General features: G+C 37.9%; 1 protein-coding gene across 21 annotated transcripts in view; it reads right to left on the reverse strand.

Moving 5' to 3' along the window:
• The window catches only part of EPB41 (erythrocyte membrane protein band 4.1), a 184314-nt gene that overhangs the window by 48927 nt on the left and 122308 nt on the right, over positions 1–13079 (reverse strand). For 15 of the 21 annotated variants that reach the window (XM_087446422.1, XM_087446415.1, XM_004425849.3 and 12 more), the window contains 2 exons: positions 10634–10806; positions 3217–3422 (listed from right to left, as the gene is read on the reverse strand). In XM_087446422.1, coding sequence (XP_087302548.1) covers positions 3217–3422; positions 10634–10806 — 379 coding nt within the window. The remainder of the gene's footprint in view (positions 1–3216; positions 3423–10633; positions 10807–13079) is intronic. The other 6 variants (XM_087446420.1, XM_087446418.1, XM_087446414.1 and 3 more) reach the window with 1 other exon arrangement.

Genomic DNA, 13079 nt, shown 5'->3' on the forward strand with positions numbered 1-13079 from the left:
TTTATTTTTTCCCCCCAAAGCCCCAGTGGATAGTTGTATGTCGCAGCTGCACATCCTTCTAGTTGCTGTATGCGGGACTCGGCCTCAGGATGAACGGAGAAGCGGTGCCTCAATGCGCACCCGGGATCCGAACCCGGGCCACCAGCATCGCAGCGCGCGCACTTAACCACCAAGCCACAGGGCCGGCCCTAAATAACATTTAAAAACAAACTTACAAATGAAGATATCAATGTATGACATACATGTTAGAAACAAAGAGAAAGGATTTACAGTTAAAGCACACACATAATAAACCACATACGACACCAAGCAGGTAAATACAAAAAATTTTGTTAGTTGATCAAGATATTTAAGGAGGCAGTTTCCCCTTTGAGTTTATTAGACAACAAAACATCAAAATAAACTCAATCCAAGTTGTTACTGACGCATGCAATTACTTCCAAGGCTGATCTATAAATAAGCATACACAGGGCTCAGCTGCAACATTCAACGCACTGTAACCTCCTCTCTAGGGGGCTGGAGCCCATGTGTTTGGTAAACAGACAAGATTCATCCTTAATAGTAGGAAGAGAATAACAAAGGCCTCCTGCCTAGCTTTGAAATACTTTTAGTAATAGTCATTTTATATACCCAAAATGGAATAAGTATAAATTTTAAAAAAACCCAGACAGACTATTAAGAGGAAGCATAATAGAGAGAGCAATGCCTAAAGCACTGGATATTTCCAAAGTAGAAAACTTTGATTAAGGGTCAAATCAATCATTTTCTATCATTAAGGTCTTTACAGAACCTCATCAGCCTGTAGTTTTGACACATTCTTTTTTTTTTTTTAATTTTTATTTTATTTATTTTTCCCCCCAAAGTCCCAGTAGATAGTTGTATGTCATAGCTGCACATCCTTCTAGTTGCTGTATGTGGGACGCGGCCTCAGCATGGCCGGAGAAGCGGTGCGTCGGTGCGAGCCCGGGATCCAAACCCAGGCCGCCAGCTGCGGAGCGCATGCACTTAACCGCTAAGCCATGGGGCCGGCCCTGACACATTCTTTTTAATCACACTTGCCAGCATTACTTCAGACTACAATGGCATTGTGCTATTTTCTCTAGGACTGAATGTAAAGAACATAAGATAATACCAAATTTTGTGACACTGTCAAATCATAAGCACATCCAGCTACAGCACTTTTAACTACCAGGGGCAATTAACAATTTGGGTCATTTCTACTCTGAACCCCAGTATACTTGCTGTGGCCATTAGCAAGTTATTTCACCTCTGAGTTTAAGGTTTTTGTTGATAAAATGGAAATAATATCTTCACAGGATTGTGAATGCTTAGCAAATGATAGTTTTTAATTATTTTGTAAAGCTTAAATTACTTGTTTAAGTGAATAATGACTTTCTGTTTTGGGTCCTTAGCAATCCAACCACAAGAAATTGAGAGCCTCTACTTCAGTCTAAGAATGGACGCCAAGTAGCAACACTAGTGCTATGTGTGCCCCTATACAGAACATTAAATGAGATAAAGATGTACATGGGGAGAGGCATTATCTCCACACCTGAAAAATAGGTCTTGTCAAATGACTCAAGATGTCAAAAAGCTATCACCATCTGGCACCAAATTAGTGCTAGAAAATGAAATTTACACAGTTACAAGGCTACTTTATTATTGCTGTTGCTTTATATAATAAATATGGCTTCAGGTAAATTCCATAATTATTTTCGAAGTGCTACAAATAAAATCAACTCAGCCACCCTTAATTCTGTCATTACTATTATAGTAATAAAAGTTATCAGAGGTGGCTCTCAGTCTGATCTTAACACAAATATCTCGAAACATACGTTTATACAAAATTAATCGACAGGAAGACCCCCCTACTGGCACTTAAATGGGGAGCATATACCAGGAAGTGATCTCTCCACTCTGCAGAGGTCCCAAGAACCAAGGGAACCTATTCTTGAAGATACTTGTAGCTGCCTTAGGGGCGAAAAAACAAGTAAGTTAGCAGAAAGCCAAAGGAATCTTAGTCACTCAAAAAGACTTCCTTGTTAACTCCAATAATCCAACAGTTTCCAGTTAGTATAACAAATGGAGAGAGAGTCAAAAATGCCAGGTAAGAGATCCTGACATTAAAAACTGAGGTAGTCTAACATGAAAAAGGCTCTGTTTATACTGAACCTATTGGCCAATGTCACACGCATTTGGCTAGGTACAGAAACGCAAACGCCCACCATTCACTCAATTTCTTTTTCTCTCTGGGACTCAAGGTGGTCTCAAAGGACGGTAAAATGTCATATTGAACAGTTGTTTTAATACAGTCAAAACACAGCCAGATTGGCCACTGCTCTAGACAAACTAGATATGGAACTGGCTCCAAAAGAACAGGATTAATCCATCTGCCAAGGTGCGAGCACTTAGTAAGGTCTTATATGGTTTTAAATTTCTTAACAGACATATAAAAATGTAATTTTCCTTATACAGACTGCTTCTGTTAATTCCCGTTGTCAAGAGTGAGACCTGTATTTACTTCAATAAATCTGAACTAACTCCTCAACTTCATCACTGCTTACAAGTGTTTAAAAAGCTTACCAGCACATAAAAGATCAGTCCAGTTACTATTACCCCTGGGAAATCTGCTAATTAATTGCTGATTTTTCAATAACGTTCAAGGACTGTGGGTACAATCAACTCAGAGCTGTAAGCAACTAAGTAGCACAACCTCTTTTACATAAGGGAGCTCCTCTTTTTTGTAAAGCTACTTAAGATTTGAACAACCACATAGATGTGCTTTATGTAATACCTGGATATTCTTTGAGTATGTTGCACACATATTCATCTTAGGAAATCAAATTATATTTTAATCACACTAGCAGAGCTTATTCTTAAAAAGGAATGTGGAGATTCCCCCTGGATCAGTAAAACTTATTGTTAAAAGTAGGTGATCACAGTGCTGGTGTGTTTTATAGACTCCTTTTTTCAGATATAAGTTGAGTAAAGGCGTGGGTCACCTGAAAACTTCTGGGATAGCTTACAGTCTTCATGACATAATTCTATGAAAATATTTTATAGGTTCATGGGAGATACCTTCTTTCAGAAACAGTGAGGAAGAAATAACTTTGTTAGGATTCTACAAGAATCAATGCTTTGAAACCTTCCTGGTCAAGGAGTTAACACCTGTAAACCAGAAAGTGAATTAGCTAGATGTCTGGATTCACGACATACCTTCCACACTTCCGTGGGCTCTGCCTCAGCTTGCTCAGGTGGCACTTCTTCCCTTTTCACTTCAACCTCCACTTCCTTCTGTGCTTTAGAAACTACTGTTTTTTTGCCAGGTGCACCTGGGACGCTGCCTTCCGGGACTTGACTCTCAGCAATGGCTGGTGCAGAGGTGGGCCGAGGACTTCGGTCTGCTGAATCGACACCCGCTGCTATGTGAGACAGGGAAAGGGAAGAATAAGTGAGGGCAAGAGTCACTTTACTACTTCAAAGTCACCAGGTGAATTAATTGTGAATCCAGGACACATATGAGTGTTACAGCGTCCAGTGGGCTATCATACAGATGGTGAAAAATAAATCTTTAGTGCTCTGCCAGGTAACTGACGGCAATACGCAAGCCAAAAGTACCTTCAATAGAAAAGCAAAAATGTGCTGACGATCATGCTCCATACAGGTGGTAGTGGGGGCATCAAAATAAGAAATTGAAAATTCATTTTATTAAAAAGTTAGCAAGATTGTTTAACCTTGTAATCTGTTAGTTTCAAGAACCTGCAATGTAGTCTATGAAGGAAAAAAAAGGTTAAGTCAGTCTGATTTCTTCCATGAAGTCTTTCTGAAATAAAGATCCATTTATTTATAGGTGATGTCAGGAACCTAAAAATATATTTTAGGAAAAAAGAATTAAGTTTGATTTCTTCTGTGAAGCCTCCTTGGAATGGTTACAAAATACCTTGATAAATGGATCTTTTGATAAGACATGTACACTTTTTGGAGCTTGTTTAAGGGCAAGTCTTTGAACTAGATGCTTTCCTTTTTAATAAGTCATTTGATCAAAATAATACAAATTCAAAACCTTTGGCCTTTAATCCTTAAAAAACAACAACCTTTTGAGTTCTGTCCTGCCTTCTCCCAGAGTCTTATCAATTTGTATTATAGCTCCTATTCTCTAATATACTTAGGGCAGCTGTTCTCAGCCAGGGGTGATTTTGTCCCCCTGAGAACATCTGGCAATGTCTGGAGACATTTTTGGTTGTCACAACTGGGAAGAGAAGTGGGAAGGGCTACTGGCATCTAGTGTGTACAGGCCAACGTTGCTGAGGTTAAGAAACCTTGATTTAGGGAAAAGGCTATATATAGACTATTTTAGAGAGAATATACAATATAGGCTTATGACAAAAGAATGATCTTTTCACAGAGTTAATAGTTGTTTTGCTTTGGACTATTGGGCATCTAAGTTTCAGATCGCTTACTTCAGAACAATCAGTCAGGGCCAGCCCTGTGGCTTAGCGGTTAAGTGCGCGCACTCCGCTACTGGCACCCGGGTTCGGATCCCGGGCGCGCACCGACGCACCGCTTCTCCGGCCATGCTGAGGCCACGTCCCACATACAGCAACTAGAAGGATGTGAAACTATGATACACAACTATCTACTGGGACTTTGGGGAGGAAAAAAAAAAAAGGAGGCAGATTGGCAACAGATGTTAGCTCAGAGCCGGTCTTCCTCAGCAAAAAGAGGAGGATTAGCATGGATGTTAGCTCAGGGCTGATCTTCCTCACAAAAAAACAACAAAAAAAACCAATCAGTCATACTCTTTTTGTGATTTTTATCTTCATTCTTTCAGGGACTAAAAGAAAACATCTATACACTTTGTAGTAAAACCTCACTTATCTGGCATGTCTAGGAATGCAGTGTGTTTCCACATGATTTAATATTTCTGATAACAGATCGTTATCCTTTCATGTACTGAGACTTCAATTTTAATTATTTTGCATGGAATTTTTTACAATTTTTATTACACACTTTCCTGCCTTCTTAAACTGAGTACACTGAACTTAATTTATCCTGATAAATTTAGATTAATAAGCAGCAAGGATTAGGTAAAACAAAGGAATTCCATGAATGAGAACAGATAAAAAATTGAAATTCACAACTACTTCATACACACAACACCAAGAAAGAAATGCTTGTTACCCTGTAATGATCTTCAGTGAAAGAAATCATTCCTCAGAGGATACATAGGAAAAACAGCAGAAGCACAAGGATCTACTTTATCTTTCAATGAAAACTCTTTGGCCTCTTGCAAGTCCCTGCTCCTCATGGGTGCTCTAAGCCAGTCAATGCAAGAATGGCAGACGGCAGACCAAATCTAACAACACAGGAGAATGTGACAAAATATTTTGCTCACAGTTGTGTTAAAGTATCTTTATACATGTCTATTCACACCTCCTCTCAAAGAATTAATTCAACTCTGCCTGGCATCACAGAAACATAGCCCGTGCTTTCACCATGTGTTATTTTGCCACTTGCATTTGGTTTTAATCCAATACTACTAATATCGCGGAGCCAAATGATTTACGTCTTCAGCATTCCTAGCCCTAGCAATCTGTACTGTATATGGAAAAGTAGTGTGGAAACTGGCAGTTAGACACAGACGCAAAAAGTTTCATGTTTTGTAAAATGTGGAAGATATTAACTCTATCCAATGGATAAAAAAATACTTTTTAAACCCTAAATATTAATAACTTTTAATGTTATACCCAAGTCTTTGCATTTCTTTTGTTATAGGCTGATATTATTTCAAGAGTATGTTGGGCAAAAATTAATTATGCACACATTGATATGCAATTCAAGTGAAAGATATCACCCAGGAGCCCTGGAGAGAGGCAAATTTCTTTCCTTTTCTCAATAAGAAGACTACAAACTACGGATCACAACAGAGAATCATGGTAGTGACTGTCATTGTTTTTTTAATCAGCTTACTGAGATATAATTCACATACTATATAATTCAACCACAGAGTATATAATTCAATGCTTTTTAGTATATTCACAGTGCTGGGGGTAGTGATTACTTTTTAAGACGTTTTGGCTCTTCAGTTTAATGAATTCATTTGTGAGCTACTACGAGATTTTGGTGCATATACAGAGAATACTTAACTTAAAAATTCACTTATTTCCCACTTCTGACAGTCTAGACAAAGCAGAGCGCCGGCTGTGATACTCTTATGGACCCATTAACTCCAGTATGATATTGCTCTTGTCTGACGACAATAGAATCTTAGACAGTTATACAATAGAGCAGTAAAGAGTAAAACTCTAAACGATCATATTGAGTAAAAGGAGACAAATTCTAGTTCCAGCTCTGTTACTTGCTAGCACGATTTCTGCTAGTACGGTACAGGTACAATAGTTATGAAATGGGTCAGTGGTTCCATTATCAGAGGGCCCACATGAATCATCTGTGGATACTGAAAAACAAACAAAAAACCCAGCCGATGCTTGGGTCCACTACACACAGATGACGTATCTAAGAGTGAGGCTTGACCATGTGTTTTGTTTTAAAGCTCCAAGGATGATACAGATGTATTCCCCTGGCAAAAACCACTGCAACCACTACTCACCAAGTGGATGAACTGCCTGGTTGTGTGACCCTAGCAAGTTACATAACTTTTTTTGTGCCCCAGTTTCCTCATGAGTAAAACAAGAATTCCTAAATGCTTCTTGTTCACTAGGTTGTTGGCACTAAACAGGAATATATGGAAATGGTTCTAAAGCAAAAAGGGCAACAAAAATAAAAGCTGAAAAATCCTTGTCATTGTTAGTTATCCTTGTGACTTACCACTCTATCGTATAAACTAGGATTTGAACCAGTTTTAGTTCTTCAGCTGAAGCAGATGTTCTGAGCACCAGATACAACAGAGAAAGGGAATGTTCATTTGTATCATTAAAGTGAGGCCCCTTATAAAGCAATTCTTGTAAAAGTTTCCCTAATATACTATCACTAGCTTAGAGGCTTATATTAATTTAAAAAAAGGGGGAGGCATAATAAGGAAAAGTCTCTTTATTAAGAAGAATGGAGAAATATGTAGGAAAAGGAGGGAAAAATAGTTTCCATAGACATGTTTCCAGTACTTATACTGAGAAGATAACACACAGAGAAAAAGAAGACATTTGAAAACAAAACTACAAAAAAATTTGTCCTACTCAGTTTACATGCAATTCAGATGCTTAAAAGATAATATATGTAAAATGTTTAGAACAGTGCCTGAAACATACTAACTGCTCAATGAATATTGACTATTAATACCTTTTATTCTCCCTCTTCTGCAAAAAAGAAGTCATCATGGTGAAGAGTAAAAACCATGGGTCTGGCAGAGCAGTCCTAGATTCTACTCCCAGTTCTATCGCTGACTGTGTGACCTTCGGCAAGTCACTTATACTCTAAGGTTATGTTGTAAGAAATAATTAATATCAATGGGTATCCATTTCAAGATATTAGAAAAAGTTCAATAAAAGTATAAAGAAAATAATAAAGATATTAGCTGGCATAACTTAAATTTAAAAATATACAATAGGAAAAAACAACAAAACCAAAAGTTGGTTCTTTGAAAAGATTAATAAAATTAATAGATGTGTAGCAAGACTGCCCAAGAAAAAAAGGGGCACAACTTACCAATATTAGGAACACAAATGGGGACACCACTATAGATCTTATAGATGTTAAAAAGATACCCAACTTTATGTCAATAAAGTCGAAAATTTAGATGGAATGGGCATTTCCTAGAAAAACACAACTACCAAAACTGAAACAAGAACTAGGACAACTTAACAGTCCTTTATCTAATAAAGGCATTGAATCTGTAAGTAGAGAACCCTCTCACAAAGAGATCTCTAGGACCAGATTGCGTTATTGGTGAATTCTTCCAAACATTAAGGAAGAAATAACATCAATCTTATGAAAACTCTTCCAGAGAACAGAAGAAGAGGAAATCCTTCTCAACTTATTTTATGAGGCCAGTATATACTTGATACTAAAACTCGACCACAACAATACCAGAAAGGAAAATTATAGGCCTCTCTCTCCTATGAAAATAGTTGTAAAAATCCTATGATATAATAAGAAAAACATATTATGATCAAATTGAGTTTATTCTAAGAATGCAAAGTTGGTTTAACAATTGAGAGTCAATCCACTTCTATAAAATTAGGTGGCTGGAATAAATGATTTCAATTTTTTCCCCAAGTCCTAAAACTTTGTGATACTGATGGTAAAGCCACTAAAGCTGACTGTCTTCCTTTAGAGTTGTCTTACATGCTTTAGCTTTGGAATCTCAAGCATTACTACAGCATTTTGAAGACAAATTTTTGGAGATTGCCCCCCACCTAGGAACATGGTCAATAGATACGGTCTCTATAGACATCAAGATTTTTTAAAGTCTTGAACTATGAGGTTTCCACAGCTAGAAAAATAGAGACAGTTAAGACGTGATTTCTGTAAGGAATGTAAGTGTCTCTATAAATAAGCCTTTCTAATTTGTTCAAGGTACCAAAGCTTGTTAGCACTTGAATCTTTGGTTATTTTTGCTATTAGAAAGAAAGGCTATATTAGCCATTATATCTATATAACTATGAAATTCCATTTAGCAGAAAAAGCCATGGGATAGGGTATCAGACAGACCTGGGTTTTTGTCCTAGCTTTGCAACTTACTATCTGTGAGATCTTGAATAAGTTGCTTAAACCTTCCAACCTGTTTTCTCACTGAAAAATGGGGATAAAAATAATAGCTCCCCAAGACTAAGGTAAACTGGAGGTAGGGTGATTTACAGGATAAGGAAGGAAATTCCTGATGGTGTTATATGAATATGGCAGACATGAGGATTGAGTGACCATACCTCAAACTTAACATGTCCAAAACAGAGGTCTTGACTTTCCATATGTCCAACTCTGCTCAATCAAGCCTAGGAATAAACTTTTTCTTTTCCTTACCATCTCCAACATTTAATTTAAAGTAATTCTGTCAGCTCTATGTCCAAAATATATCCCTGGCCACTTCTCACTGTCTTCATTGCCAATACTCAAGTCCAAGCTGTTGTCATCTCTCACCCAGATCCTGCAACAGACTTTACCAAGCTTCTGCCTCACTCCCCCTTCAGTGGAGTAGTCACCCAGCAGTCAGGGTGATCTTTTAAAAATGGAAACTAGATTATATCACTCCCTCTAATACCTTCCCACTGCAATTAAAATAGAATCTAAATTCTTTACTGTGGCCTACAAGGCCCTATACAACCTGGCCTCTGCCCACTTCTCTGACCTCACTTATTTTTCACTCCTCTCCCCTTCATTCACTAGGATCTAGACCTGTGCTGTCCAATATGGAAGCTACTAGCCACATGTGGCTATTTAAATTTAAATTAAAATTTAGTTCCTCAGTTACATAGCCACATTTCAAGTTCATAATGGCCACATGTCGCTACTGACTACCAAATTGGATATCACAAAATAGAAGATTTCCATCAGCACAGAAAGTTCTATGGGACAGCACTGATTAGACACATGCCAAGCTCATTCCTACTTGCGGGTCTTTGTACTTGCTATTCCCTCTTCGAGAATACTCTTCCTCAAGATTTTGGGATGGCTGCGACCTTCTCATAATTCAGGTCTCAATTCAAATGAAGCTCCTCAAAAGAACCTTCTAAATTTAGTTGGACCATTCCATCTGAAACAGCTCCCCAGTCTCCCCCATCCCCAGACACTCTATCCCATTATTCTGTTTCATATTTTTCACAGCACTTATGACCATCTGAAATCGTTTTGTTTTGTTTTCTGTTTCTACCCAAGACTGTAAGCCCCCTGAGGGCAGAGACCATGTTTGTATGTTCACAGCTGTATCTCCAGTGACTAGAGCAATACCTGACACAAAGGAAGTGTAAAATAAATTGTTGAACGAAGTAATAAATGAGTAAGTATCTGAAAGAACATGTGTTTTGGAGTTAAACCAACCTGTACTCCAATCCACTTACCAACTATCACATCTTAAGAAAAGTTATTTAATCTCTGAGCCTAATTCCTAGTGTTGTCATGAAGATTAAATAAGACAAAGTCTGCAATCTTCCTTGACCTGTTATTATTAAAACAGCCCCTTAAAACTCAGGACAATAGAGAAACACCAGAAAGAAAGAAGTATGACTCGCAATATGGAAGCACAAAAGTCCTACTGCTTGAATAATCTCTTTTCCAAGTGTGGTGGATCCATGTCTGATTCCTTTACTGGGCTAGGTATTTCTAATATGTGCTCCCGTAATGCAACAAACCACAATATGGTAGCATGGTTCTGGATGATATAAGACAAAATAATAACGCTCTGGCCAGAATATTAACAGTATCTTAATGATAGCTAATATTTTGGGGTCACTTATTAAGTACCAACTATTGTGCTTTTTTCATCAACTTTGATCTAGTTACTACTCTCTCTGAACCTCCATTCTCCTTTCCTTAAGATGATTCCACTAAATTAGATAATTAGTAAGATCCATTTCATTTTAACACTGAGAATTCTTTCATTTGGCTCTCTTATAGAAAACTGTACTTCCTTTATCTCTCCCTAAAGAGTTAGGATCACAAGAAATCAATATTCAATACAAACCTCCATCAAGGCTCCGGGATGCCCGTTTGCTTGCTGTACGCTCAAAGTGTGGGGCAGGTCTGTCAATCAGAGCACTAGCTTGCCTGGTCTGAGCCTGAGTTCGGCCACTGTATCGAAATTTGGATCCCAGTGCAAGAAATTTGCTTTTAGGAATGGTATCTGTAGATGTCAGCCTGGGGGAAAAGAAATACATATAATAATCTTATATATTATCTCACTGTAATGAGACCCTGAGATGAAAGATAAAATCAAGAATTAAAAAATGTTTCACAATTCTCATAGTTTCCTTATAGTTACTAAGACAGATTTCCAGTCAAGCGATCATTATTTTAATTCTATGTCGTTTCCCAAAGCAACATGTATAATTTACTTGTGTCCTATATTAATAATATCTTATATCTCTATAGATAGGGCCTTATGGCTTTCAAAATGTTTTTATAGCACTGTAATATTTTCACTACATCCCTGTAATATTTTCACCATTTTATAGATACAGGAAACTGAAGCTCAAAAAAGAAGTTACTTGTTTAAGGTCATATAGCTGTTAAGATGTTGGGCGGTAACAGAGTCGAAGCCCAGAGCTGTTTCCAGTCTACTGGAATAATAATTTCATCAAATGCACTCCAAACTCAATTAATGCCTGGTAACCTATCTAATAGGTTATTTGGTGTATTTTCAACTCAGTTAGGAACCCCGTCTTCTTTCTCTGCAGTATCCTGTATTCTCTTTTGTCACGGCATTGACTGCACTGAATTGAGACCATCTATTTATATGCTGGTCTCCACTACGAGCCTCTCTAAGGGTAAAGGATAAAGACTACGACTTATTCATCTTTGTGTTTCCACTTCTGGCACAGTGCCTGGCATGAATTTGGCACTCAATAAATGTTTGCTGAATAAATACACAAATTTCTACAACAAATACTACCAAAAAGAGAGCAATTTTTCCCTTTGGGATGGTTTATTTCAATTCAGCAAATATTTACTTTCTGTTTATGTAAAGAAGTATTACATGTTAATATAACCTCTTATTTTGATGCAATGGAGTTAAATATGTTATCCTACAAGGAAATACATTGGCTGCGGCTGAAATCTATACCATAGATATTAAACATTCAAAATAACTTTTTTTTGTGTGAGGAAGATTAGCCGCGAGCTAACATCCGATGCCAATCCTCCTCTTTCTGCTAAGGAAGATTAGCCCTGGGCTAACATCCATGCCCATCTTCCTCCACTATATGTGGGACACCTGCCACAGCACGGCTTGATAAGTGGTGCATAGGTCTGCCCAGGATCCGAACCTGCAAACCCCAGGCCGTGGAAGCAGAGCCCGCGAACTTAAACCACCTCGCCACTGGGCCGGCTCTCCTTACCCGTTTTTAAAACTTGATTTTCTTGGTTTGATTTTAAGGAAGAGGACGATGAAAGCATAAAAAAAAATCTTACTGCCAATAATTAAAATTCTTTAATTGGGTATAAAGTGTACCCTCATGTTTTATTTTGAAATGAGAATTGAAATGTTATTTTCCCTGACATTTCTTTCTGTTCACTGTGTTACAGTGCTAAGCATGATATGAAAATACAAATAGAAGGAAAAGATATCATGGTTCTCTCTCTTGAGAGCCACTCATAAAGAGTCAAGTTTATTTATGAATGAGATGACATGTCATGGAAGTCTGGGATTTGCTTCAAAATAATCTGAGAAGTAGTAGGAAAGAGTGGGTGGGGATAGAGATGAAAGAAGATTGGCCTTGGGGTGATAATTACTGAAGCTGCGTGATAGGTACAAGGGGATTCATTATATTACTCTTTACTGTTGCTATGCATGCAATTTTACTTAATAAAAACATTTTCTTAAAAAGGCAAGCTGACAATAACTAGCTGGTTCTCCTTTCAATATAAGTAATTACTTGTCTAGGGCCTGTCTTCTCTGCTAGACTGTATGTTCCCTCAGGACAGGGATTAGAACTATCTCAGGGTATATTCCCAATGCCTAGTACAGTGCCTACACAAAGGGTAAGCACACAGAAAATGCTTGGTAAGTGAAGACAAGGGGTTAATAAGGTGGCCTCTTGAAAAGCAGAGGAAATGAAACTTTCTTCTGTCTCCTGATTATCTGATACAATTGGGCTTCAAAGATGGTCCTCTGTGCTCCTTTTCTGGGGTTGATTAGAGTCAAGATGACAATCAGCTTATCTTTAACCTTCCAGCATAAAAGCCCCAAAGAAAGTGTAAGCACTGCTTAGAGAAATTCCATGTGGAGGTTAAGTCAGGGTACCTCCTCCTGATAGAACTGATTTTTGCTCCAGTTAGGGCAATCACAGAGCCCCTAGTAAACACAGGTTCCTATGCCTCACTTCTCTCTTCCTTCTACCGTACACAGAAAGGTGCTCTGGGAATGCTGAGGCATGTTTTTAAACCCAAAAGAGGAGAACCTTTTCACTGTG

This window comes from Ceratotherium simum, chromosome 22 (genome assembly GCF_057802395.1).
Source record: "Ceratotherium simum simum isolate JZ-2026a chromosome 22, ASM5780239v1, whole genome shotgun sequence".
Lineage (NCBI taxonomy): Eukaryota > Metazoa > Chordata > Mammalia > Perissodactyla > Rhinocerotidae > Ceratotherium > Ceratotherium simum.